The 25554-nt window shown below is 45.0% G+C and overlaps 2 protein-coding genes across 6 annotated transcripts; both read right to left on the reverse strand.

The window, feature by feature from the left end:
• Positions 1-4514: 4514 nt before the first annotated feature.
• Positions 4515-13859, reverse strand: LOC127907238 (low-density lipoprotein receptor-related protein 2-like). Its single transcript, XM_052461327.1, has 21 exons — positions 13712-13859; positions 13373-13531; positions 12942-13157; positions 12575-12793; positions 12058-12270; positions 11646-11875; positions 11242-11371; positions 10907-11097; positions 10606-10792; positions 10189-10401; positions 9863-10049; positions 9416-9623; positions 8932-9096; positions 8571-8771; positions 6365-6905; positions 6177-6311; positions 5857-5964; positions 5534-5767; positions 4903-5257; positions 4668-4755; positions 4515-4587 (listed from the first exon to the last, which is right to left on the reverse strand). Exons 1-21 carry the CDS (start codon positions 13755-13757, stop codon positions 4564-4566), a joined length of 4050 nt encoding a protein of 1349 aa, XP_052317287.1. The 5' UTR covers positions 13758-13859; the 3' UTR covers positions 4515-4563.
• A 1909-nt stretch (positions 13860-15768) lies between these two features.
• On the reverse strand, positions 15769-25113 carry LOC118392989 (low-density lipoprotein receptor-related protein 2-like). Of its 5 annotated transcripts, none has more exons than XM_052461322.1 (21): positions 24966-25113; positions 24627-24785; positions 24196-24411; positions 23829-24041; positions 23312-23524; positions 22900-23129; positions 22496-22625; positions 22161-22351; positions 21858-22044; positions 21441-21653; positions 21115-21301; positions 20668-20875; positions 20184-20348; positions 19822-20022; positions 17618-18158; positions 17430-17564; positions 17110-17217; positions 16787-17020; positions 16157-16511; positions 15922-16009; positions 15769-15841 (listed from the first exon to the last, which is right to left on the reverse strand). In XM_052461322.1, the coding sequence occupies exons 1-21, from the start codon at positions 25009-25011 to the stop codon at positions 15818-15820; spliced, it is 4044 nt and encodes a 1347-aa protein (XP_052317282.1). In that variant the 5' UTR covers positions 25012-25113; the 3' UTR covers positions 15769-15817. The 5 variants fall into 5 exon arrangements, with proteins under 5 accessions (XP_052317282.1, XP_052317284.1, XP_052317285.1 ...); XM_052461324.1 differs by having other exon boundaries at positions 21127-21301; positions 23829-24047; XM_052461325.1 differs by having other exon boundaries at positions 17430-17549; positions 23829-24047.
• Between the last annotated feature and the right edge of the window lie 441 nt (positions 25114-25554).

Below are 25554 nucleotides of genomic sequence, written 5' to 3' on the forward strand. Positions count from 1 at the left end.
CCCTTTTTCAATTATGTTAGCACAGCTGAAATCTATTGTGCTGATTTTAAAGAAGCAATAAAACTGGCCTTCTTTAGACTAGTTTAGTATCTGGAGCATCAGCATTTGTGGGTTTGATTACAGGCTCAAAAGGGCCAGAAACAAAGACCTTTCTTCTGAAACTCGTCAGTCTATTCTGGTTCTGAACAATTAAGGCTATTCTATGTGAGAAATTGCCAAGAAACTGGCTCCAACCAGAATAGAAAGAGGAGTGGGAGGCCCCGGTGCACAACTGAGCAAGAAGACATGTACTAGGGTTTGCCGTCGGGGGTATGCCAAATAGACGCCTCCCAAGTCCTCAACTGGCAGCTCATTAAATAGTACCGGCAAAACACCAGTCTCAACGTCAACATTGAAGAGGTGACTCCGGGATGCTGTCCAGCGTCTGTTCTTTTGCCCATCTTAATCTCCTATTTTTATTGGCCAGTCTGAGATATAGCTTTTTCATTGGGATACTAGCCTTCTAGGCAGATTTGCACAGTCGCCTCTTCATTGTTGACGTTGAGACTGGTGTTTTGGCCTGATCACCAACAACGATGAGACAGCCTATAGGGAGGTCATAGACCTGCCTGTGTGGTACAAGGACAACAACCTCACCCTCAACGAGATCAAGACAAAGGAGATGATTGTGGACTACAGGAAAAGGAGGACCGAGCACACCGCCATTCTCATCGACGGGGCTGTAGTGGAGCAGGTTGAGAGCTTCATGTTCCTTGGCGTCCACATCACCAACAAACTAACATGGTCCAAGCACACCAAGACAGTTGTGAAGAGGGCACGACAAAACCTATTCCCCCTCATGAGACTGAAAAGATTTGGCATGGGTCTTCAGATCCTCAAAAGGTTTTACAGTTGCAACATCGAGAGCATCACTGCCTAGGATGGCAACTGCTTGGCCTCTGACCGCAAGGCACTAGAGGGTAGTGCGTGCGGCCCAGTACATCACTGGGGCCAAGCTTCCTGCCATCCAGGACCTCTATACCAGGCAGTGTCAGAGGAAGGCACAAAAATTGTCAGACTCTAGCCACCCTAGTCATAGACTGTTCTCTCTGCTACCGCACGGCAAGTGGTAATGGAGCACCATGTCTGGTCCAAGAGGCTTCTCAACAGCTTCTACTCCCAAGCCATAAGACTCATGAACATCTGATCAAATGGCTACCCAGACTATTTACAATTTCCCCCCCTCTTCCACACTGCTGCTACTCTCTTATCTATGCATAGTCACTTTAATAACTACCTACATGTACATATTACCTTAATTACCTCGACACCGGTGCCCCCACACATTGACTCTTTATGGGTACTCCCTGTATATCGCCCTGTTGTTATTTTACTGCTGCTCTTAAATTATTTGACTTTTTTTAAGGTATTTTCTTACCTGTATTGTTGGTTGAGCTTGTAACTAAGTAAGCATTTCACTAAGTTCTGCACCTGTTGTATTCAGTGCATGTGACATGATTTGAGTTGTAGGTTTGAAGGGAGGTTTGTGTAGCTTCAGCTTCTGAGGAGGATTGTGAGGCTGGGTTAGGGTTAAAACTGTCTGGTAGGTCTGTCTCCTTCCAGGTGTCTGAAGGGTTGTCTATGGTGGACCAATGACCTCTGAGGATGACTCGAAAGACTTAGTTCTAAAATAGAACCTATGCCGAATTACCCATTTTCACAAATATAAATCATATTTTGGTGTAGAGAAACACAGCACACCTTTTACACTCTCACTTTATGTAATATTGGACAGTATGGTGCATTAGATGACAATTATAAAAAGGACACTCACTCACTGGGTTGGAAGATGTTACCGTCACCAGAAAGAAAGCATAAAGGGTGGTCCTTCGAATCTCCACTATGTTCCTTCATTTCTTTAAGAATAAAATAAATGTAAGTAAAAATGTAGTTAATTTTCAGTTGGACCCTCAACAGTACTACGGGAAAAGACAAGTAGTAAAGCTGTTACACTAATCATGATCTTGATTATTTGGAGTGTCCTCTTCAGCATTAAGGAGTTTAGACTAAATTAATACAAATTCAAAGCTGATGTTCCTACTGTATATCCTGTGCAGGTAAGACTAGAATCAAAAGGACGTTATGAACAGATGTTTGAATGGGGCATGTTAAAATGCAAGACAAGCAGAAGTGGGTGTGATCAATAATTAATTTGACTCATTTAAGGCAATACACACTTTAATCTTGTCTATATTTGAAGATAACCTTTCAAATTCAAATTCAACCCCCCAGAATCCTTCAATTAGAGAGTATCCAGCAAACAGATTTAAGATATCTTTACTGAATAGAGAACAAATGAACCAATGTGAAGACAAAACGCTAAACTTGGTAAACATGTTGTGGTTTGTGTAAACAATGAAAAATAGTCTAGTCATCACCAGAAGAATGTTTATTTAATCATAGGAAACCAGCAAACTAAAAGAACAAGCTTATTTCTTTGGTGGGAAAAAACAAACAGACCGATACATATTTTGCTTGAAGCAGAGAAGCTGCAATCACATTGCAGCATAATGGGGAATTGATCATAAAATATGGCTGATAGTTATCCTATTCCAACTACACTGTTTTTCCTTCATGTTCAGTATTAGTCAGAGCAGGTTAACATATACAGTGCATTCAGACCTTCCCCTTTTCCACATTTTGTTACATTACAGTCTGACTCTAAAACTGATACATTTAAAAAAAAAAAAAACTGATCTACACAATACCCCATAATGACAAAGCGAAAACAGGTTTGAAAAGTATATAACAAAATGTAATACCTTATTCAGACCCTTTGCTATGAGACTCAAAATTGAGCTCAGATGCATCCCGTTTCCAATGATCATCCTTGATGTATCTCCAACTTGGAGTCCACCTTTGGTACATTACAATGAGACATGATTTGGAAAGGCACACCTGACTATATAAAAAAAAAAGGTCCCATAGTTGTCAGAGCAAAAACCAAGCCATGAGGTTGAAGGAATTGTCCGTAGAGCCCAGAGAAAGGATTGTGTCGAGGCACAGATCTGGGGAAGGGTACCAAAACATTTCTGCAGCATTGAAGGTCCAAGAACACAGTGGCCTCCATCATTATTAAATAGAAGTTTGGAACCACCAAGAATTGGCACATTAAATAGAAACGACTGTCAAGTACACATGCCCTCTCACGCAATGCAGCATGCTTTGACAAAGGTGATTCACCAGGCCATGTCACTCAAGGCTACATAAACTAATTTCAGAATCAAGCCTTTAAAAGTAAACATTGTTTAAACCAAGTAGTTTGGGTCCTGGATGCAGATGAGCTGAAACAGGATTTCAGCCGTGCGTTTGTCAATATACCACAGGTATGACGCAAGAAAAATGTATACACCTTGGTTGTGCAACCTTTGCCCATTCTTCAAGCGCTGCCACAGGTTGAGCATTGCAAGACAACCATTTTCAGGTCTTGCGTTAACTTAAATCTACCTGAACTTTACTGCCACGCAGGAACAGTCTTCTTGGTAAGCAACTCATGTAGATTTGGCCTCATTTTTGGTCATCGTCCTTCTGAAAGGACAAGTCATCTCCCAGTGTCTGGTGGAAAGCAGACCAGGTTGTCCCCATAGGATTGTTCTTAGCACCATTTTTCCCAGCTCGAAACTCCAGTCATTAACAAATTACAAGCATACACATGATGCAGTCACCACTATAGTTGAATATGGAGAGTGGTACTCAATGTTGTATTTACACAACACTAAAGACAAAAAGTTCATTGCTTTGGTAAATTCTCAGCAGTACTACTTTAGGGCCTTACTACAAAACATGCATCCTGTTTGCAACTTTGTTACGTATAGGCTTCGTTGCCACTGAATTTTGTTAGTATTGTGGAGTAACTGCAATGTAGATCCAGCAGTTCTCCCATCACAGCCATTTAATTCTTAAAATCAACACTGGCGATATCCGAGCGGTTTCCTTCCTCTCGGGCAACAGCTTTAGGAAGAACTCCTGTAGCTTAGTGACGGTGTGTTGATACATAAAAATGTAATGAACTTATGCTTAAGGGATATTCAAGGTCTGCTTTTTATTTATACCAATAGGTGCCCTTTGCGAGGCATTGGAACAACTCCCTGGTCTTTGTGGTTTAATCAGCATTTGAAATTCACTGCTTGACTGAGGGACCTTACAGATAATCTCTGTACCCAACATGTAAAATTAGTGTTTAACATGTTGAGTGACTCATTGCTCACAGGCACTATGTTGGTAACCAGTTTATAATAGCAGAAGGACACTGTGTTTGTGGTATATGGTCACTTCGCTGTGAGCCGCGCCACGACCCAAAGACATATTGAAAGCTTTGACTTCATAACTAAAACCAATAAAGCAGGAGTCATTTCTCAATTGTCAAATCTAGCCTTCCTTTCATACACAAGAACTCACAACTAACCTTATGTAGAGATACTCAGAAGCAAAATGTTCATTTGAATTGCGATTGTGTAGATAAAGACAAACAGAACTGTAGAAAATTAAACTTTATTGAATAGAAAGAGGCTGCTGATAAGTTAGTTAATCCACAGACGACACCACTTCCTGTGAAATAAAAGCAACCATGAAGCAAAACAATGTTTTCAATCAACTGCTTTAAAATACAGTATAACAGGCTACTGTACCTCTGCAAAGTCACTGTTAGGTGAAGAAGCTCCTTCACCCTTCTCCAGCTCAATCATACTAGTCTGCTTTGCCACAGGGTTGGCTCTCCTGGGAATGGAAAAGGTGAATATAATCTCAATCTTGACAAACTGGCTAAACGTCAGAATGGATTCTGAAACACCACGAGAACAGATCGATATTGTGGAGACATTAAGGGGGAAGACCTACAGTATCAAGCAGTTTGTTATGGTGTACCTTGTGTTTGCAGTCTTCCTCTTAACCACCGCAGCGAGGACACTGATAACAACAATTGCAGCACAGAGGCCAATGGCCCCATAGATGAGTGGGCCTTGCATAGTCTTGGTGAGCTGGTTTTGGCAGGAGTCTCCACTGTAGCCTAAACCACAGGCACAGGAGATGCCCCCATTGGTCTCCACACACTCCCCATTTCCATTGCAGTGCTTTTCACTACACTGCTGGGCTTCCAGGTTTCTCACCAGCCAACTGTTGTCCAGAGAGGTGGAGCCAGGATCTGCAGGTATAGGAAAGCTGGGACTGGGAAGCTGGTTTGGGGCTTTGGCCTTGACAGACTTCCCTTTGAGATGGACACCTGAGACAATGGGGAATACATAAGACCAGTTTGTATTCAAATTAGTTTAAAAGTTATGACAGCGATTCAAGAGCTGCACATTTCTTTTTTTCCTTAGCACTACACACCAGATTTAAATAAGGACGCGTAAACACTTGTGGTCCCCAAGACCAGGATTGGAGAATGCAGAGTTATGATAGCTACAAATCTTTGTAATTGAACTGTGATAATCTTTTCTTAAGCTCATAACAATGGGAAAGGGAAGATTATCGATGTTTCAATGTAAAGAAGACTTGCAGTTCTCATCTGAAGTGTCAGAGCAGTCAGGATGTCCGTCACAGAACTTCTCCAGGGGGAAGCATGTGTGCCCATCCAGACAGGGTCTACTTCCAGCTGGGCAGTGCTGGTCTGGGGCGCAGTATGTGACATTGACTGGGTAATGGTCATGGGCACACCTACAGGTCCTACCACCAGGAAGAGCCAAACACAAGTGACTGCAGTCTCCATTCCCATCTGAGCAGAGGTTAGAGCCTGGAAATGGATGAGAAAGAGTAAAGGTTGAAAAGTCACATATCAGTAAATGATAGAGTAGTGGGTTATGTGCAAATGTGTCCTCTTACCCATCTGGCTGGACTTGCTGTACGCCTTCAAACTGACAATTTCAGTGTTTACCTCAAACCAAAGCTTCTTAGTCAATGGATCATCTCTATACCAAACTTTGGTTGTGTCTGAAACATTTGATAGGAACATGTACATGATCAACACAACATCCATGATAATCCAAAACCACAGTGAAAGAACTTTGGGTTAAAGATCAACCATTATCCTTGTTAGTGCTACTTTGGTTAATGACTAAACAGAGCCATCTACTAACCACAGTAAGACATAACATAGCACTAGGTTTTGGTGGAAGCAGCAGTTTAAAAATAATCCACATTACCACTGTCTGTCACCCAGAGGAGCATGCCATTGCTGAGTGCAAATGCAGTCAGGCCATTCCCAGTCTTAAACGCCTTGTATCCAGTACCATCAACTCTGACAGAGCCGATCACCCCATAACCTAGAACATAATAGACTTGTTGATAGAGTAAAACCCTTTTAAAAATCTATAAACAATGAATTCCTCACCGATGTCAGCCCAGTAGATCTCATTGCCCTTGTTGGAGAAAGTCAGGGAGGTGGGCTGAAAAGCATCCTTCCACACCGGAGCGCGCTTCACCCCATCCATGTGAGCACACTCCACCTGAGCGCCTTCCCCCTGCTTGGCCAGGTTGGTAAAACAGAGTCTTCCACTGAGTGGGTGAAGCGCTATGGACTCCAGACTTCCAATATCCTGAATTAACACAGCAGTGTGTTCCCCACTGGAAGAGGTGACCTGCAGCCGTGGCTGCTTGGTGCTACTCCAGTATACGCTGAGGGTTATCCAGTCTAGAGCCAGGGCTGTAACTGTGTCCCCTTTGAGTTGCAGGAACTGGCCGCGAGGCACCAAGCCGGTCTCCTTCAGCTTGAAGAGGACTACAGACGATTGGCCAGAGTCAGCTAGGTACAGAGTCTGATCTTGCAGGGTGTAATCCAACATAGCTGCCTCGTTGACATTGGGGAGAGGTAGGGCGAGGTGCTCCGGCCAGCTTTTCAGACCCACAGCACTGTGCATGGTCTGCAGGTAGATCTAAAAAAAATGTATACATACACTGCTCAAAAAAATAAAGTGAACACTTAAATAGCACGATGTAACTCCAAGTCAATCACACTTCTGTGAAATCAAACTGTCCACTTAGGAAGCAACACTGATTGACAATACATTTCACCTAGACGGAGTCTACACCCACACAAGTGGCTCAGGTAGCGCAGCTCATCCAGGATGGCACATCAATGCGAGCTGTGGCAAGAAGGTTTGCTGTGTCTGTCAGCGTAGTGTCCAGAGCATGGAGGCGCTACCAGGAGACAGGCCAGTACATCAGGAGACGTGGAGGAGGCCAACAACCCAGCAGCAGGACCTCTACCTCCGCCTTTGTGCAAGGAGGAGCACTGCCAGAGCCCTGCAAAATCACCTCCAGCAGGCCACAAATGTGGATGTGTCTGCTCAAACGGTCAGAAACAGGACTCCATGAGGGTGCTATGAGGGCCCGACGTCCACAGGTGGGGGTTGTGCTTACAGCCCAACACCGTGCAGGACGTTTGGCATTTGCCAGAGAACACAGAGATTGGCAAATTGGCCACTGGCGCCCTGTGCTCTACACAGATGAAAGCAGGCTCACACTAAGCACATGTGACAGAGTCTGGAGACGCCGTGGAGAACGTTCTGCTGCCTGCAACATCCTCCAGCATGACCGGTTTGGCGGTGGGTCAGTCATGGTGTGGGGGGGCCGCACAGCCCTCCATGTGCTCGCCAGAGGTAGCCTGACTGCCATTAGGTACCGAGATGAGATCCTCAGACCCCTTGTGAGACCATATGCTGATGCGGTTGGCCCTGGGTTCCTCCTACTGCAAGACAATGCTAGAACTCATGTGGCTGGAGTGTCAGCAGTTCCTGCAAGAGGAAGGCATTGATGCTATGGACTGGCCCGCCCGTTCCCCAGACCTGAATCCAATTAAGCACATATGGGACATCGTGCCTCACTCCATCCACCAAAACCACACCACAGACTGTCCAGGAGTTGGCCGATGCTTTAGTCCAGGTCTGGGAGGAGATTCCTCAGGAGACCATCCGCCACCTCATCAGGAGCATGCCCAGGCGTTGTAGGGAGGTCATACAGGCACGTGGAGGCCACACACACACACACTACAGAGTCCAATTTTGACTTGTTTTAAGGACATTACATCAAAGTTGGATCAGCCTGTAGTGTGGTTTTCCACTTTCATTTTGAGTGTGACTCCAAATCCCGACCTCCATGGGTTGATAAATTTGATTTCCATTGATAATTTGTGTGATTCTGTTGTCAGCACATTCAACTATGTAAAGAAAAAATTATTTAATAAGAATATTTCATTCAGATCTAGGATGTTTCATTTTAGTGTTCCCTTTATTTTTTTGAGCAGTGTATATAGTGTTGACTTACAAGGTGGAGAATCTTTGTGTTTATTCCTGAATTGCACACAAATGGCAAGGAAAGTCAACCGGGCTTCCACAGCCTTTCAAAGCCCAGCTTATTACTGACAGCTTTTGTGAAGGTAACCAAGCATTCCTAAACTGTTTTAGCTGCCATGTATACTGAAATAAAACTCAATTCAAATTAGAAGACAGACTATTACTTCACACAATATGTACCTAGTGACATTGAATATAGTGCAGTACCAAGTGAAATGGGTAAACCTGCAGTGGCCAGAGTCATACCTGTGTGACAACAGTTGGCGAGAGCACCAAGAGGAAGGCAGAGTTGACCAGGTTGGAGCAGGTGAGGCCATCCTCAGCTAGGAGCAGACCAGAGGGACACTTGCAGACCCCTTTGGGGCCTGGGCCCAGCACACACAGGTGAGAGCAACGAAGGTTCTCACAGGGACGCTCATTGCTTGTCTGCAGAAGTGGATGAATGATCTGCATCCCAGAACGACACAAATCATTAAGCTTACATCAAAAGGAAGAGAGGTTGCTTGTGTAATTACAGCAAACCCATTGCATAATTTAATCCTATTTAGGTGAAATTAACATAATGCATGCATTAATATTCATTCAAATTGGGGGCTCGTATACTTGCTTTCAGTCCAAAAGGTTGTCCAGGTCGTTTGAGGAGAACTTTGCGGTTCTTTCCAGTGATTTTATGAGCCCTTTGAATAGTTCTCCTCCTGGTGTCTGACCAGTAGAGCAGGTCATTGTAAACTGTGACAGAGAACGGGTTGGTTGTCTCCATCATCTGCAGAAGCTTCAGGAATGAAAGGAACAGATAAATGTTACAATGCGCCTTTATCAAGGCCTGGGGTCTAACCCTATGAGGTCCAGAACCTGCTGCTTGTGTTCTACTTGATCATTAATTGCATGCACACACCTGGTGTCCCGGGTCTAAACCAGTCTGATTAGAGCAGAACAATGAGAAAAGCAGTGTAACTGGCTTCAAGAGCCAGAGTTGAGTTTGAGGGATCTAGGGTGTCCAACCCATGTGGATTTAATTTCATGCACCTTGGCATACAGCAACACGCAATACAAGTCTGATCTCGTCGTATGCAAACCCATTTCTGTAGTACCTCAATGTCCCCGCCATCCAGGTTGGCTGAGCCGATGCACCGGAGCTTCTCGTCCGTCCAGTAGATCCTCTCCCCTAGTGTGTCCACAGCCAGACCGCCTGGCCAGCTGAGGCTGAGGCTGTGACTGACCACTACTCTCCTCTCAGACCCGTCCATTCCCGCCCGCTCAATCTTCACCTCGTTACCAATCTCCGACCAGAACATGATCCTGCAGTTAAAGCCAAATCAATATTTTATTATTGATTACTGACAGTAATGCATAAGCCATCAAAGACCATGATCCTATCATAGGCCAGTAGTTAAACATCTCTAGGTGGAAACCAATTCAATAGGCAGGAGCCTGCCCCTGATCAACACTGTTTAGCCGCATGTATTAGTTTAGTCATCACCAGAATAACAGATTGTTTGGGTGGGTGCCACTTGTGTTACACCTAGAAAATAACTTGCCCCTTCTGTGGCAGGAGTGCCAGAGAGCGAGGTTGTTCGAAGTCCTCATCGAGGATGACTGTGAGATCCATAGAGTTTATGATGGTTGAGTTTAAGCCAACAGCAATAATCCGACCACCTCCAATGCCATCAATCCAGTACAGGTTTCTCCCTACCCAGTCAACAGCAATGCAATCAGATTTGATGCCTGTAGTGAGATTAAAAGGATTACGATTATGTTAGTTTTAGTTAACCCCAGTGAACACTGACCTGTGCTTTTTATAAGATGTGCTATTTTTACAGTCGCAACCAGTTTAACAGATTCTCAGTTTAACCACACAACTAACCTTTGACAAGAGTTCCTGTCTTTTTCTGGTGTAGAGAGGACCATTTGATGCTCTCTGAATCCAGGCTGACCCAGAACACTTTCTGATCCCTCCAGTCATAGTCCAGGGACAGGATGGCTTTCTTAGCAGAGGACACCAGGACATCCAGACTGCTGCTTCTCAGCCCAAACAGGAACAGCTCAGTCTGCACAGAGGCCAGTAGGTAGGGCTCACCTGTGGGAAGACAGTGGGTTGTTATAGGCCTACTGTGTTAAATTAATAGGAGAGTACTTTCTCCGGGCAATACTCGGCTTTCACAAATGCTGTTCACATTCGTGCAGTCTCCCTTAATTAAAACAAATATCTAAAGACCCCATCCAGCAGAGGGAATTTCCATGATTGGTCACTAAATCTGGATTTAAAAGAAAATCATTTTACCTGTGATCTTGCAGTGGCGACCATCAGATTCCAGCAGGTAACCAGGGTAGCAATGACACTGGAAGGAGCCCTGGGTGTTGACGCATAGGTGGCTGCAAACACCTGGTCTACCGCCTTCACACTCATCAATATCAACACAGGACACTGTGTCCTCTTGGAGTCGGTAACCAGCCTTACAGCCACACCTCTACGTCGAGGAAAAAGGAAATCGTTAGAAGAGGTCACTCAGAAATCTAAAACGAGAGACAAAACTGTACTTCAAGAAGCTTTGTAACAAACTACACAAGCCCCCATTACTCACCGTTCCATGTGGTGTGCTGTAACAGTTATGGGCACATTGGGTTTTGTCTGGACACTTTGCTTGGCAGTTGCCACCCTCGTCAGAACCATTAGCACAGTTTCTGACCGTGTTACACACCAGGGCTGTGTCCAAACACTCCCACGTGCTGCCACACTGGAACTGGTGAGAGGGGCATGTTGCAACCTGACCACCTGAGAACACACACACACACACACAATACCCAACTTCATTTCTAATACAATCTCAGTTAAAGGCTTTATTTACTGTTACAGATTGTCACCACATACTAACCCAGTAATTAACAAATCATATATAGCTGAAATAACTTTACTCACATCCTGCCTCATCACTTTCATCAGCGCAGTCCTTTGTTCCATCACATCTCCATGCTTTGGGAACACACTGGTTCTTAGATGTACAGGCCCACTGGAAATCGCCACACTTCAATTGGACCATCTTGCAATTCTGAAAGAGAACTCAATATACTGTGTATTAGATCTAGGTTTTGATTTGTATCACGAGGCAAAAGCACATTACTATCCAACGACGACATTAAAAATAATTGGGAGTCAAATTAATTTTGCCGTCTAGTCACGTCTACATCCTCCAAACGCAGAAATCTCAAATATTACCTAGCATGGGTGCCAATGTGCTTCCTGCCCACTCCTAATACATTTGTCATGCCAAACAAGGAGTTGGCAAGAGCAGAAACAATTGCACCCAGCCTAAATATTCCCACCTTTTCATCAGAGCCATCTTTACAGTCCTGCTCCCTATCACAGACCCACTCCTCCAGCAGGCACTCCTGGCTTTGTGGGCACCGGAGCTTGGTGGTGCACTGGGGGGGCTCGGTGCAGCTCTCCTCGTCAGAGCGATCCTGACAGTCAGGATGCCCGTCACAGCGCATGCTTACGGATAAACACTGACCACTGGTGCAACGGAACTCCCCACTATTGCAGCTCTCATCAGCTATGGGTCAAAGGGACATTTATTGAGTTTAACTTAGTTTGGATCAGTGAAAGTAAAACAGTGGGAAACCCTGTGGTGTTTGTGCCACTGTTGGGAGTATTAAACCATTTCTTTCAGCAAGCATTTTAGGACTTAAGGTTAACATAGCCCCTGTTCAGTAATTCATTGGAAGTTGAACTTACCACAGTTGGCCTCATCAGTGCCATCCAGGCAGTCCCTCTCTCCGTCACAGAGGAAGGTGTCTGGGAGGCAGCGGGTCTTGTCACAGTGGTGAACACAGCCCTCCATGGGCTTCAGGCAGTCCAACTCATCAGAGCGGTCCTGACACTGGGCCACACCGTCACACACCTGCCTCTGGTCAATGCATTTCTTCCCATGTGCACACTGAAACTGGCCTGAACATACAGTACCATTAAGTGCAATCAATAACACTGATAAATGGTGACCTGCGAGGACCGTCTCAAAGACAGATCGCTAAACATGCATACCATGCACAGTGGTCTACGCAACCATGTTCTGTGTGTATGTGAGTAAATTCCAGTATGCTAGTTAATACAAAAGGTTGTTACTTTAAGCATGTATTACACTAAAGAGGAGTATTGTCATGTACTGTACAATAAAACCAAGGGCAGGAATATTATTTTAAAAACTTCAAACTACTGTTCATATATATTTAATTATCACTGATGATTTTCTTACCACGTTCACATTCTAATATACACTCTTCCTCATCCGAGCCATCCTTACAGTCCGCCTCTCCATCGCACACATGGTTGTAAAGAACACACTCAATCCTGTCCCGGCATGGTTTAGTGCCAAAAGGGCACTTGAGGGGTGCTGGTGCAGACATTGTGGTATTCCCATTGTTGCCATTCTCAGCAACATTGTGATGACTTTTAAGATCAGTAGAGTCTGAATCTAGGGATAGGGTGAAATACTGACCTTACTACCAAAAGGAAGGCAAAAATAATCTCACATCTTTCAACTTCTGTAAGCTATAAATAAGGATGGATCGATCATGGTTTCAAAATTCAACTAAAGGCAAGTGACACAGAGGGGGCATTACCGCAGTTGGCTTCGTCAGTGCCATCCAGGCAGTCCCTCTCTCCATCACAGAGGAAGGTGTCTGGGAGGCAGCGGGTCTTGTTGTCACAGTGGTGAACACAGCCTTCCATGGAATTCAGGCAGTCCAACTCATCAGAGCGGTCCTGACACTGGGCCACACCGTCACACACCTGCCGCTGGTCAATGCATTTCTTCCCATGGGCACACAGAAACTGCCCTATGTGGATGTTGAAACAACACTTCAAGTGTTATGCACGGACAGATTGAAAGCATGCATTTGACTCAATAGATCTTGGATAACTACTGTGAATACTTTAAAATATACCCTTTCCTTGTTTAACACAGTAAAATTGATGAAAACAATGGAGTAGAAACCATTTCTTCATAGATAGGAATGGATGCATTTGAAGAGGTACTCAAACAGGGCCCTACCATTATTGCATGCGACAGTGCAGTCCTCCTCATCAGAACCATCCCTACAGTCGGCTTCTCCGTCGCACACATGTTGGTGGAGTACACACTCAGATCCATCCTTGCAAGGTTTGGTGCCCAGGTTGCAGTTCAACGGGGTCTGCGCTGCTGCACTCAATACTGTTTGGAAAAAGTAGGGCACAACAAATCACACATTCGTTCTATAAGTTTAAGATGTAAATATGAGATGGTTTGAACAGCGACACTCAAGGGAATTAAAGGTGATATTTTTCAGTAAATACAGCAATGTGAACTATGGAGGGGTGATTATTCACATCCATTTTGGTACAACTAGCTCACCTGTGATTTCCAAAATTGCTATACACAGAAGCAAACAGAAAGCCATGCCTGATTAATGCAAGTGGACCAAACAACACAAGAGATCAGGTCAAGGATTTTATAATGATGCCAAGTGATACCAATTGAACCATCAGTGAGGGGGGAGGAGCAGTAGGCCAATTTGTAGAGTGTGGGAGCATTTCGATCTCAATTGCATACTCCTCACATCCTCTCTCTTTGCCTCCTTATCAAAACCCATTGGATGACAAAGCCAGAGATCCATCCCCTCTGGACTTCTCCTCCAATGGCATTTCAGAAAGAGATGAGGAGAGAGGACGCTTGTCCCCTAATATTTGTCTCTGAGGGAGTTATTTATGCTGGCCCCTGTTGAACTGAGCAAAGGCCCCTCACGGCATCAGATCTGAAATTCCGAGTTGGATAACCTTTCAAAATAATGTTTCCCAGTCGGAGCTCGTTTTCTTACGAGTTCCCAGTTGTCTTGAACCCACTGAAGTCGGAGAGTCTGAGTTCCCCGTTTTTTTGAATACCCAGAAGGCAGCCAAGTTCCAAATCGAATGCTATCAACTTTCAGCCGGTGTAAAACACGCCTACGTGGGGGCCAGGGGCAGATTTATCGAAACCCCTCATTTGCTTCCTTTCCTTCTGCCTGTCATCAGAGATACTGCATATAATGACGAGATGCTTGTCTCCGCCCTAATGGGATTTGTTGTCACAGAGCAGAACGGCAGGCTGTCAAGCTCCCGCCTCTTTGGATTGGTGGATATATTTCGTTATTAAAATGTATACCCCTTGACTTATTCCACATTATACAGCCCTTACTCAAAATGGTCTCACCCATCTACACACCTGATGAAAGTGATTAGAAATTTAATAGCATGCATTTGCATAAATATTCAGTCAATACTTTCTAGGTACGTCTAAGAGCTTTCTTCACCTTGGTTGTGCAACCTTTGCCCATTCTTCAAGCGCTGCCACAGGTTGAGCATTGCAAGACAACCATTTTCAGGTCTTGCGTTAACTTAAATCTACCTGAACTTTACTGCCACGCAGGAACAGTCTTCTTGGTAAGCAACTCATGTAGATTTGGCCTCATTTTTGGTCATCGTCCTTCTGAAAGGACAAGTCATCTCCCAGTGTCTGGTGGAAAGCAGACCAGGTTGTCCCCATAGGATTGTTCTTAGCACCATTTTTCCCAGCTCGAAACTCCAGTCATTAACAAATTACAAGCATACACATGATGCAGTCACCACTATAGTTGAATATGGAGAGTGGTACTCAATGTTGTATTTACACAACACTAAAGACAAAAAGTTCATTGCTTTGGTAAATTCTCAGCAGTACTACTTTAGGGCCTTACTACAAAACATGCATCCTGTTTGCAACTTTGTTACGTATAGGCTTCGTTGCCACTGAATTTTGTTAGTATTGTGGAGTAACTGCAATGTAGATCCAGCAGTTCTCCCATCACAGCCATTTAATTCTTAAAATCAACACTGGCGATATCCGAGCGGTTTCCTTCCTCTCGGGCAACAGCTTTAGGAAGAACTCCTGTAGCTTAGTGACGGTGTGTTGATACATAAAAATGTAATGAACTTATGCTTAAGGGATATTCAAGGTCTGCTTTTTATTTATACCAATAGGTGCCCTTTGCGAGGCATTGGAACAACTCCCTGGTCTTTGTGGTTTAATCAGCATTTGAAATTCACTGCTTGACTGAGGGACCTTACAGATAATCTCTGTACCCAACATGTAAAATTAGTGTTTAACATGTTGAGTGACTCATTGCTCACAGGCACTATGTTGGTAACCAGTTTATAATAGCAGAAGGACACTGTGTTTGTGGTATATGGTCACTTCGCTGTGAGCCGCGCCACGACCCAAAGACATATTGAAAGCTTTGACTTCATAACTAAAACCAATAAAGCAGGAGTCATTTCTCAATTGTCAAATCTAGCCTTCCTTTCATACACAAGAACTCACAACTAACCTTATGTAGAGATACTCAGAAGCAAAATGTTCATTTGAATTGCGATTGTGTAGATAAAGACAAACAGAACTGTAGAAAATTAAACTTTATTGAATAGAAAGAGGCTGCTGATAAGTTAGTTAATCCACAGACGACACCACTTCCTGTGAAATAAAAGCAACCATGAAGCAAAACAATGTTTTCAATCAACTGCTTTAAAATACAGTATAACAGGCTACTGTACCTCTGCAAAGTCACTGTTAGGTGAAGAAGCTCCTTCACCCTTCTCCAGCTCAATCATACTAGTCTGCTTTGCCACAGGGTTGGCTCTCCTGGGAATGGAAAAGGTGAATATAATCTCAATCTTGACAAACTGGCTAAACGTCAGAATGGATTCTGAAACACCACGAGAACAGATCGATATTGTGGAGACATTAAGGGGGAAGACCTACAGTATCAAGCAGTTTGTTATGGTGTACCTTGTGTTTGCAGTCTTCCTCTTAACCACCGCAGCGAGGACACTGATAACAACAATTGCAGCACAGAGGCCAATGGCCCCATAGATGAGTGGGCCTTGCATAGTCTTGGTGAGCTGGTTTTGGCAGGAGTCTCCACTGTAGCCTAAACCACAGGCACAGGAGATGCCCCCATTGGTCTCCACACACTCCCCATTTCCATTGCAGTGCTTTTCACTACACTGCTGGGCTTCCAGGTTTCTCACCAGCCAACTGTTGTCCAGAGAGGTGGAGCCAGGATCTGCAGGTATAGGAAAGCTGGGACTGGGAAGCTGGTTTGGGGCTTTGGCCTTGACAGACTTCCCTTTGAGATGGACACCTGAGACAATGGGGAATACATAAGACCAGTTTGTATTCAAATTAGTTTAAAAGTTATGACAGCGATTCAAGAGCTGCACATTTCTTTTTTCCTTAGCACTACACACCAGATTTAAATAAGGACGCGTAAACACTTGTGGTCCCCAAGACCAGGATTGGAGAATGCAGAGTTATGATAGCTACAAATCTTTGTAATTGAACTGTGATAATCTTTTCTTAAGCTCATAACAATGGGAAAGGGAAGATTATCGATGTTTCAATGTAAAGAAGACTTGCAGTTCTCATCTGAAGTGTCAGAGCAGTCAGGATGTCCGTCACAGAACTTCTCCAGGGGGAAGCATGTGTGCCCATCCAGACAGGGTCTACTTCCAGCTGGGCAGTGCTGGTCTGGGGCGCAGTATGTGACATTGACTGGGTAATGGTCATGGGCACACCTACAGGTCCTACCACCAGGAAGAGCCAAACACAAGTGACTGCAGTCTCCATTCCCATCTGAGCAGAGGTTAGAGCCTGGAAATGGATGAGAAAGAGTAAAGGTTGAAAAGTCACATATCAGTAAATGATAGAGTAGTGGGTTATGTGCAAATGTGTCCTCTTACCCATCTGGCTGGACTTGCTGTACGCCTTCAAACTGACAATTTCAGTGTTTACCTCGAACCAAAGCTTCTTAGTCAATGGATCATCTCTATACCAAACTTTGGTTGTGTCTGAAACATTTGATAGGAACATGTACATGATCAACACAACATCCATGATAATCCAAAACCACAGTGAAAGAACTTTGGGTTAAAGATCAACCATTATCCTTGTTAGTGCTACTTTGGTTAATGACTAAACAGAGCCATCTACTAACCACAGTAAGACATAACATAGCACTAGGTTTTGGTGGAAGCAGCAGTTTAAAAATAATCCACATTACCACTGTCTGTCACCCAGAGGAGCATGCCATTGCTGAGTGCAAATGCAGTCAGGCCATCCCCAGTCTTAAACGCCTTGTATCCAGTACCATCAACTCTGACAGAGCCGATCACCCCATAACCTAGAACATAATAGACTTGTTGATAGAGTAAAACCCTTTTAAAAATCTATAAACAATGAATTCCTCACCGATGTCAGCCCAGTAGATCTCATTGCCCTTGTTGGAGAAAGTCAGGGAGGTGGGCTGAAAAGCATCCTTCCACACCGGAGCGCGCTTCACCCCATCCATGTGAGCACACTCCACCTGAGCGCCTTCCCCCTGCTTGGCCAGGTTGGTAAAACAGAGTCTTCCACTGAGTGGGTGAAGCGCTATGGACTCCAGACTTCCAATATCCTGAATTAACACAGCAGTGTGTTCCCCACTGGAAGAGGTGACCTGCAGCCGTGGCTGCTTGGTGCTACTCCAGTATACGCTGAGGGTTATCCAGTCTAGAGCCAGGGCTGTAACTGTGTCCCCTTTGAGTTGCAGGAACTGGCCGCGAGGCACCAAGCCGGTCTCCTTCAGCTTGAAGAGGACTACAGACGATTGGCCAGAGTCAGCTAGGTACAGAGTCTGATCTTGCAGGGTGTAATCCAACATAGCTGCCTCGTTGACATTGGGGAGAGGTAGGGCGAGGTGCTCCGGCCAGCTTTTCAGACCCACAGCACTGTGCATGGTCTGCAGGTAGATCTAAAAAAAATGTATACATACACTGCTCAAAAAAATAAAGTGAACACTTAAATAGCACGATGTAACTCCAAGTCAATCACACTTCTGTGAAATCAAACTGTCCACTTAGGAAGCAACACTGATTGACAATACATTTCACCTAGACGGAGTCTACACCCACACAAGTGGCTCAGGTAGCGCAGCTCATCCAGGATGGCACATCAATGCGAGCTGTGGCAAGAAGGTTTGCTGTGTCTGTCAGCGTAGTGTCCAGAGCATGGAGGCGCTACCAGGAGACAGGCCAGTACATCAGGAGACGTGGAGGAGGCCAACAACCCAGCAGCAGGACCTCTACCTCCGCCTTTGTGCAAGGAGGAGCACTGCCAGAGCCCTGCAAAATCACCTCCAGCAGGCCACAAATGTGGATGTGTCTGCTCAAACGGTCAGAAACAGGACTCCATGAGGGTGCTATGAGGGCCCGACGTCCACAGGTGGGGGTTGTGCTTACAGCCCAACACCGTGCAGGACGTTTGGCATTTGCCAGAGAACACAGAGATTGGCAAATTGGCCACTGGCGCCCTGTGCTCTACACAGATGAAAGCAGGCTCACACTAAGCACATGTGACAGAGTCTGGAGACGCCGTGGAGAACGTTCTGCTGCCTGCAACATCCTCCAGCATGACCGGTTTGGCGGTGGGTCAGTCATGGTGTGGGGGGGCCGCACAGCCCTCCATGTGCTCGCCAGAGGTAGCCTGACTGCCATTAGGTACCGAGATGAGATCCTCAGACCCCTTGTGAGACCATATGCTGATGCGGTTGGCCCTGGGTTCCTCCTACTGCAAGACAATGCTAGAACTCATGTGGCTGGAGTGTCAGCAGTTCCTGCAAGAGGAAGGCATTGATGCTATGGACTGGCCCGCCCGTTCCCCAGACCTGAATCCAATTAAGCACATATGGGACATCGTGCCTCACTCCATCCACCAAAACCACACCACAGACTGTCCAGGAGTTGGCCGATGCTTTAGTCCAGGTCTGGGAGGAGATTCCTCAGGAGACCATCCGCCACCTCATCAGGAGCATGCCCAGGCGTTGTAGGGAGGTCATACAGGCACGTGGAGGCCACACACACACACTACAGAGTCCAATTTTGACTTGTTTTAAGGACATTACATCAAAGTTGGATCAGCCTGTAGTGTGGTTTTCCACTTTCATTTTGAGTGTGACTCCAAATCCCGACCTCCATGGGTTGATAAATTTGATTTCCATTGATAATTTGTGTGATTCTGTTGTCAGCACATTCAACTATGTAAAGAAAAAATTATTTAATAAGAATATTTCATTCAGATCTAGGATGTTTCATTTTAGTGTTCCCTTTATTTTTTTGAGCAGTGTATATAGTGTTGACTTACAAGGTGGAGAATCTTTGTGTTTATTCCTGAATTGCACACAAATGGCAAGGAAAGTCAACCGGGCTTCCACAGCCTTTCAAAGCCCAGCTTATTACTGACAGCTTTTGTGAAGGTAACCAAGCATTCCTAAACTGTTTTAGCTGCCATGTATACTGAAATAAAACTCAATTCAAATTAGAAGACAGACTATTACTTCACACAATATGTACCTAGTGACATTGAATATAGTGCAGTACCAAGTGAAATGGGTAAACCTGCAGTGGCCAGAGTCATACCTGTGTGACAACAGTTGGCGAGAGCACCAAGAGGAAGGCAGAGTTGACCAGGTTGGAGCAGGTGAGGCCATCCTCAGCTAGGAGCAGACCAGAGGGACACTTGCAGACCCCTTTGGGGCCTGGGCCCAGCACACACAGGTGAGAGCAACGAAGGTTCTCACAGGGACGCTCATTGCTTGTCTGCAGAAGTGGATGAATGATCTGCATCCCAGAACGACACAAATCATTAAGCTTACATCAAAAAGGAAGAGAGGTTGCTTGTGTAATTACAGCAAACCCATTGCATAATTTAATCCTATTTAGGTGAAATTAACATAATGCATGCATTAATATTCATTCAAATTGGGGGCTCGTATACTTGCTTTCAGTCCAAAAGGTTGTCCAGGTCGTTTGAGGAGAACTTTGCGGTTCTTTCCAGTGATTTTATGAGCCCTTTGAATAGTTCTCCTCCTGGTGTCTGACCAGTAGAGCAGGTCATTGTAAACTGTGACAGAGAACGGGTTGGTTGTCTCCATCATCTGCAGAAGCTTCAGGAATGAAAGGAACAGATAAATGTTACAATGCGCCTTTATCAAGGCCTGGGGTCTAACCCTATGAGGTCCAGAACCTGCTGCTTGTGTTCTACTTGATCATTAATTGCATGCACACACCTGGTGTCCCGGGTCTAAACCAGTCTGATTAGAGCAGAACAATGAGAAAAGCAGTGTAACTGGCTTCAAGAGCCAGAGTTGAGTTTGAGGGATCTAGGGTGTCCAACCCATGTGGATTTAATTTCATGCACCTTGGCATACAGCAACACGCAATACAAGTCTGATCTCGTCGTATGCAAACCCATTTCTGTAGTACCTCAATGTCCCCGCCATCCAGGTTGGCTGAGCCGATGCACCGGAGCTTCTCGTCCGTCCAGTAGATCCTCTCCCCTAGTGTGTCCACAGCCAGACCGCCTGGCCAGCTGAGGCTGAGGCTGTGACTGACCACTACTCTCCTCTCAGACCCGTCCATTCCCGCCCGCTCAATCTTCACCTCGTTACCAATCTCCGACCAGAACATGATCCTGCAGTTAAAGCCAAATCAATATTTTATTATTGATTACTGACAGTAATGCATAAGCCATCAAAGACCATGATCCTATCATAGGCCAGTAGTTAAACATCTCTAGGTGGAAACCAATTCAATAGGCAGGAGCCTGCCCCTGATCAACACTGTTTAGCCGCATGTATTAGTTTAGTCATCACCAGAATAACAGATTGTTTGGGTGGGTGCCACTTGTGTTACACCTAGAAAATAACTTGCCCCTTCTGTGGCAGGAGTGCCAGAGAGCGAGGTTGTTCGAAGTCCTCATCGAGGATGACTGTGAGATCCATAGAGTTTATGATGGTTGAGTTTAAGCCAACAGCAATAATCCGACCACCTCCAATGCCATCAATCCAGTACAGGTTTCTCCCTACCCAGTCAACAGCAATGCAATCAGATTTGATGCCTGTAGTGAGATTAAAAGGATTACGATTATGTTAGTTTTAGTTAACCCCAGTGAACACTGACCTGTGCTTTTTATAAGATGTGCTATTTTTACAGTCGCAACCAGTTTAACAGATTCTCAGTTTAACCACACAACTAACCTTTGACAAGAGTTCCTGTCTTTTTCTGGTGTAGAGAGGACCATTTGATGCTCTCTGAATCCAGGCTGACCCAGAACACTTTCTGATCCCTCCAGTCATAGTCCAGGGACAGGATGGCTTTCTTAGCAGAGGACACCAGGACATCCAGACTGCTGCTTCTCAGCCCAAACAGGAACAGCTCAGTCTGCACAGAGGCCAGTAGGTAGGGCTCACCTGTGGGAAGACAGTGGGTTGTTATAGGCCTACTGTGTTAAATTAATAGGAGAGTACTTTCTCCGGGCAATACTCGGCTTTCACAAATGCTGTTCACATTCGTGCAGTCTCCCTTAATTAAAACAAATATCTAAAGACCCCATCCAGCAGAGGGAATTTCCATGATTGGTCACTAAATCTGGATTTAAAAGAAAATCATTTTACCTGTGATCTTGCAGTGGCGACCATCAGATTCCAGCAGGTAACCAGGGTAGCAATGACACTGGAAGGAGCCCTGGGTGTTGACGCATAGGTGGCTGCAAACACCTGGTCTACCGCCTTCACACTCATCAATATCAACACAGGACACTGTGTCCTCTTGGAGTCGGTAACCAGCCTTACAGCCACACCTCTACGTCGAGGAAAAAGGAAATCGTTAGAAGAGGTCACTCAGAAATCTAAAACGAGAGACAAAACTGTACTTCAAGAAGCTTTGTAACAAACTACACAAGCCCCCCCATTACTCACCGTTCCATGTGGTGTGCTGTAACAGTTATGGGCACATTGGGTTTTGTCTGGACACTTTGCTTGGCAGTTGCCACCCTCGTCAGAACCATTAGCACAGTTTCTGACCGTGTTACACACCAGGGCTGTGTCCAAACACTCCCACGTGCTGCCACACTGGAACTGGTGAGAGGGGCATGTTGCAACCTGACCACCTGAGAACACACACACACACACACAATACCCAACTTCATTTCTAATACAATCTCAGTTAAAGGCTTTATTTACTGTTACAGATTGTCACCACATACTAACCCAGTAATTAACAAATCATATATAGCTGAAATAACTTTACTCACATCCTGCCTCATCACTTTCATCAGCGCAGTCCTTTGTTCCATCACATCTCCATGCTTTGGGAACACACTGGTTCTTAGATGTACAGGCCCACTGGAAATCGCCACACTTCAATTGGACCATCTTGCAATTCTGAAAGAGAACTCAATATACTGTGTATTAGATCTAGGTTTTGATTTGTATCACGAGGCAAAAGCACATTACTATCCAACGACGACATTAAAAATAATTGGGAGTCAAATTAATTTTGCCGTCTAGTCACGTCTACATCCTCCAAACGCAGAAATCTCAAATATTACCTAGCATGGGTGCCAATGTGCTTCCTGCCGACTCCTAATACATTTGTCATGCCAAACAAGGAGTTGGCAAGAGCAGAAACAATTGCACCCAGCCTAAATATTCCCACCTTTTCATCAGAGCCATCTTTACAGTCCTGCTCCCTATCACAGACCCACTCCTCCAGCAGGCACTCCTGGCTTTGTGGGCACCGGAGCTTGGTGGTGCACTGGGGGGGCTCGGTGCAGCTCTCCTCGTCAGAGCGATCCTGACAGTCAGGATGCCCGTCACAGCGCATGCTTACGGATAAACACTGACCACTGGTGCAACGGAACTCCCCACTATTGCAGCTCTCATCAGCTATGGGTCAAAGGGACATTTATTGAGTTTAACTTAGTTTGGATCAGTGAAAGTAAAACAGTGGGAAACCCTGTGGTGTTTGTGCCACTGTTGGGAGTATTAAACCATTTCTTTCAGCAAGCATTTTAGGACTTAAGGTTAACATAGCCCCTGTTCAGTAATTCATTGGAAGTTGAACTTACCACAGTTGGCCTCATCAGTGCCATCCAGGCAGTCCCTCTCTCCGTCACAGAGGAAGGTGTCTGGGAGGCAGCGGGTCTTGTCACAGTGGTGAACACAGCCCTCCATGGGCTTCAGGCAGTCCAACTCATCAGAGCGGTCCTGACACTGGGCCACACCGTCACACACCTGCCTCTGGTCAATGCATTTCTTCCCATGTGCACACTGAAACTGGCCTGAACATACAGTACCATTAAGTGCAATCAATAACACTGATAAATGGTGACCTGCGAGGACCGTCTCAAAGACAGATCGCTAAACATGCATACCATGCACAGTGGTCTACGCAACCATGTTCTGTGTGTATGTGAGTAAATTCCAGTATGCTAGTTAATACAAAAGGTTGTTACTTTAAGCATGTATTACACTAAAGAGGAGTATTGTCATGTACTGTACAATAAAACCAAGGGCAGGAATATTATTTTAAAAACTTCAAACTACTGTTCATATATATTTAATTATCACTGATGATTTTCTTACCACGTTCACATTCTAATATACACTCTTCCTCATCCGAGCCATCCTTACAGTCCGCCTCTCCATCGCACACATGGTTGTAAAGAACACACTCAATCCTGTCCCGGCATGGTTTAGTGCCAAAAGGGCACTTGAGGGGTGCTGGTGCAGACATTGTGGTATTCCCATTGTTGCCATTCTCAGCAACATTGTGATGACTTTTAAGATCAGTAGAGTCTGAATCTAGGGATAGGGTGAAATACTGACCTTACTACCAAAAGGAAGGCAAAAATAATCTCACATCTTTCAACTTCTGTAAGCTATAAATAAGGATGGATCGATCATGGTTTCAAAATTCAACTAAAGGCAAGTGACACAGAGGGGGCATTACCGCAGTTGGCTTCGTCAGTGCCATCCAGGCAGTCCCTCTCTCCATCACAGAGGAAGGTGTCTGGGAGGCAGCGGGTCTTGTTGTCACAGTGGTGAACACAGCCTTCCATGGAATTCAGGCAGTCCAACTCATCAGAGCGGTCCTGACACTGGGCCACACCGTCACACACCTGCCGCTGGTCAATGCATTTCTTCCCATGGGCACACAGAAACTGCCCTATGTGGATGTTGAAACAACACTTCAAGTGTTATGCACGGACAGATTGAAAGCATGCATTTGACTCAATAGATCTTGGATAACTACTGTGAATACTTTAAAATATACCCTTTCCTTGTTTAACACAGTAAAATTGATGAAAACAATGGAGTAGAAACCATTTCTTCATAGATAGGAATGGATGCATTTGAAGAGGTACTCAAACAGGGCCCTACCATTATTGCATGCGACAGTGCAGTCCTCCTCATCAGAACCATCCCTACAGTCGGCTTCTCCGTCGCACACATGTTGGTGGAGTACACACTCAGATCCATCCTTGCAAGGTTTGGTGCCCAGGTTGCAGTTCAACGGGGTCTGCGCTGCTGCACTCAATACTGTTTGGAAAAAGTAGGGCACAACAAATCACACATTCGTTCTATAAGTTTAAGATGTAAATATGAGATGGTTTGAACAGCGACACTCAAGGGAATTAAAGGTGATATTTTTCAGTAAATACAGCAATGTGAACTATGGAGGGGTGATTATTCACATCCATTTTGGTACAACTAGCTCACCTGTGATTTCCAAAATTGCTATACACAGAAGCAAACAGAAAGCCATGCCTGATTAATGCAAGTGGACCAAACAACACAAGAGATCAGGTCAAGGATTTTATAATGATGCCAAGTGATACCAATTGAACCATCAGTGAGGGGGGAGGAGCAGTAGGCCAATTTGTAGAGTGTGGGAGCATTTCGATCTCAATTGCATACTCCTCACATCCTCTCTCTTTGCCTCCTTATCAAAACCCATTGGATGACAAAGCCAGAGATCCATCCCCTCTGGACTTCTCCTCCAATGGCATTTCAGAAAGAGATGAGGAGAGAGGACGCTTGTCCCCCTAATATTTGTCTCTGAGGGAGTTATTTATGCTGGCCCCTGTTGAACTGAGCAAAGGCCCCTCACGGCATCAGATCTGAAATTCCGAGTTGGATAACCTTTCAAAATAATGTTTCCCAGTCGGAGCTCGTTTTCTTACGAGTTCCCAGTTGTCTTGAACCCACTGAAGTCGGAGAGTCTGAGTTCCCCGTTTTTTTGAATACCCAGAAGGCAGCCAAGTTCCAAATCGAATGCTATCAACTTTCAGCCGGTGTAAAACACGCC

The sequence above is a fragment of the Oncorhynchus keta genome, chromosome 14 (assembly GCF_023373465.1).
Source record: "Oncorhynchus keta strain PuntledgeMale-10-30-2019 chromosome 14, Oket_V2, whole genome shotgun sequence".
NCBI lineage: Eukaryota > Metazoa > Chordata > Actinopteri > Salmoniformes > Salmonidae > Oncorhynchus > Oncorhynchus keta.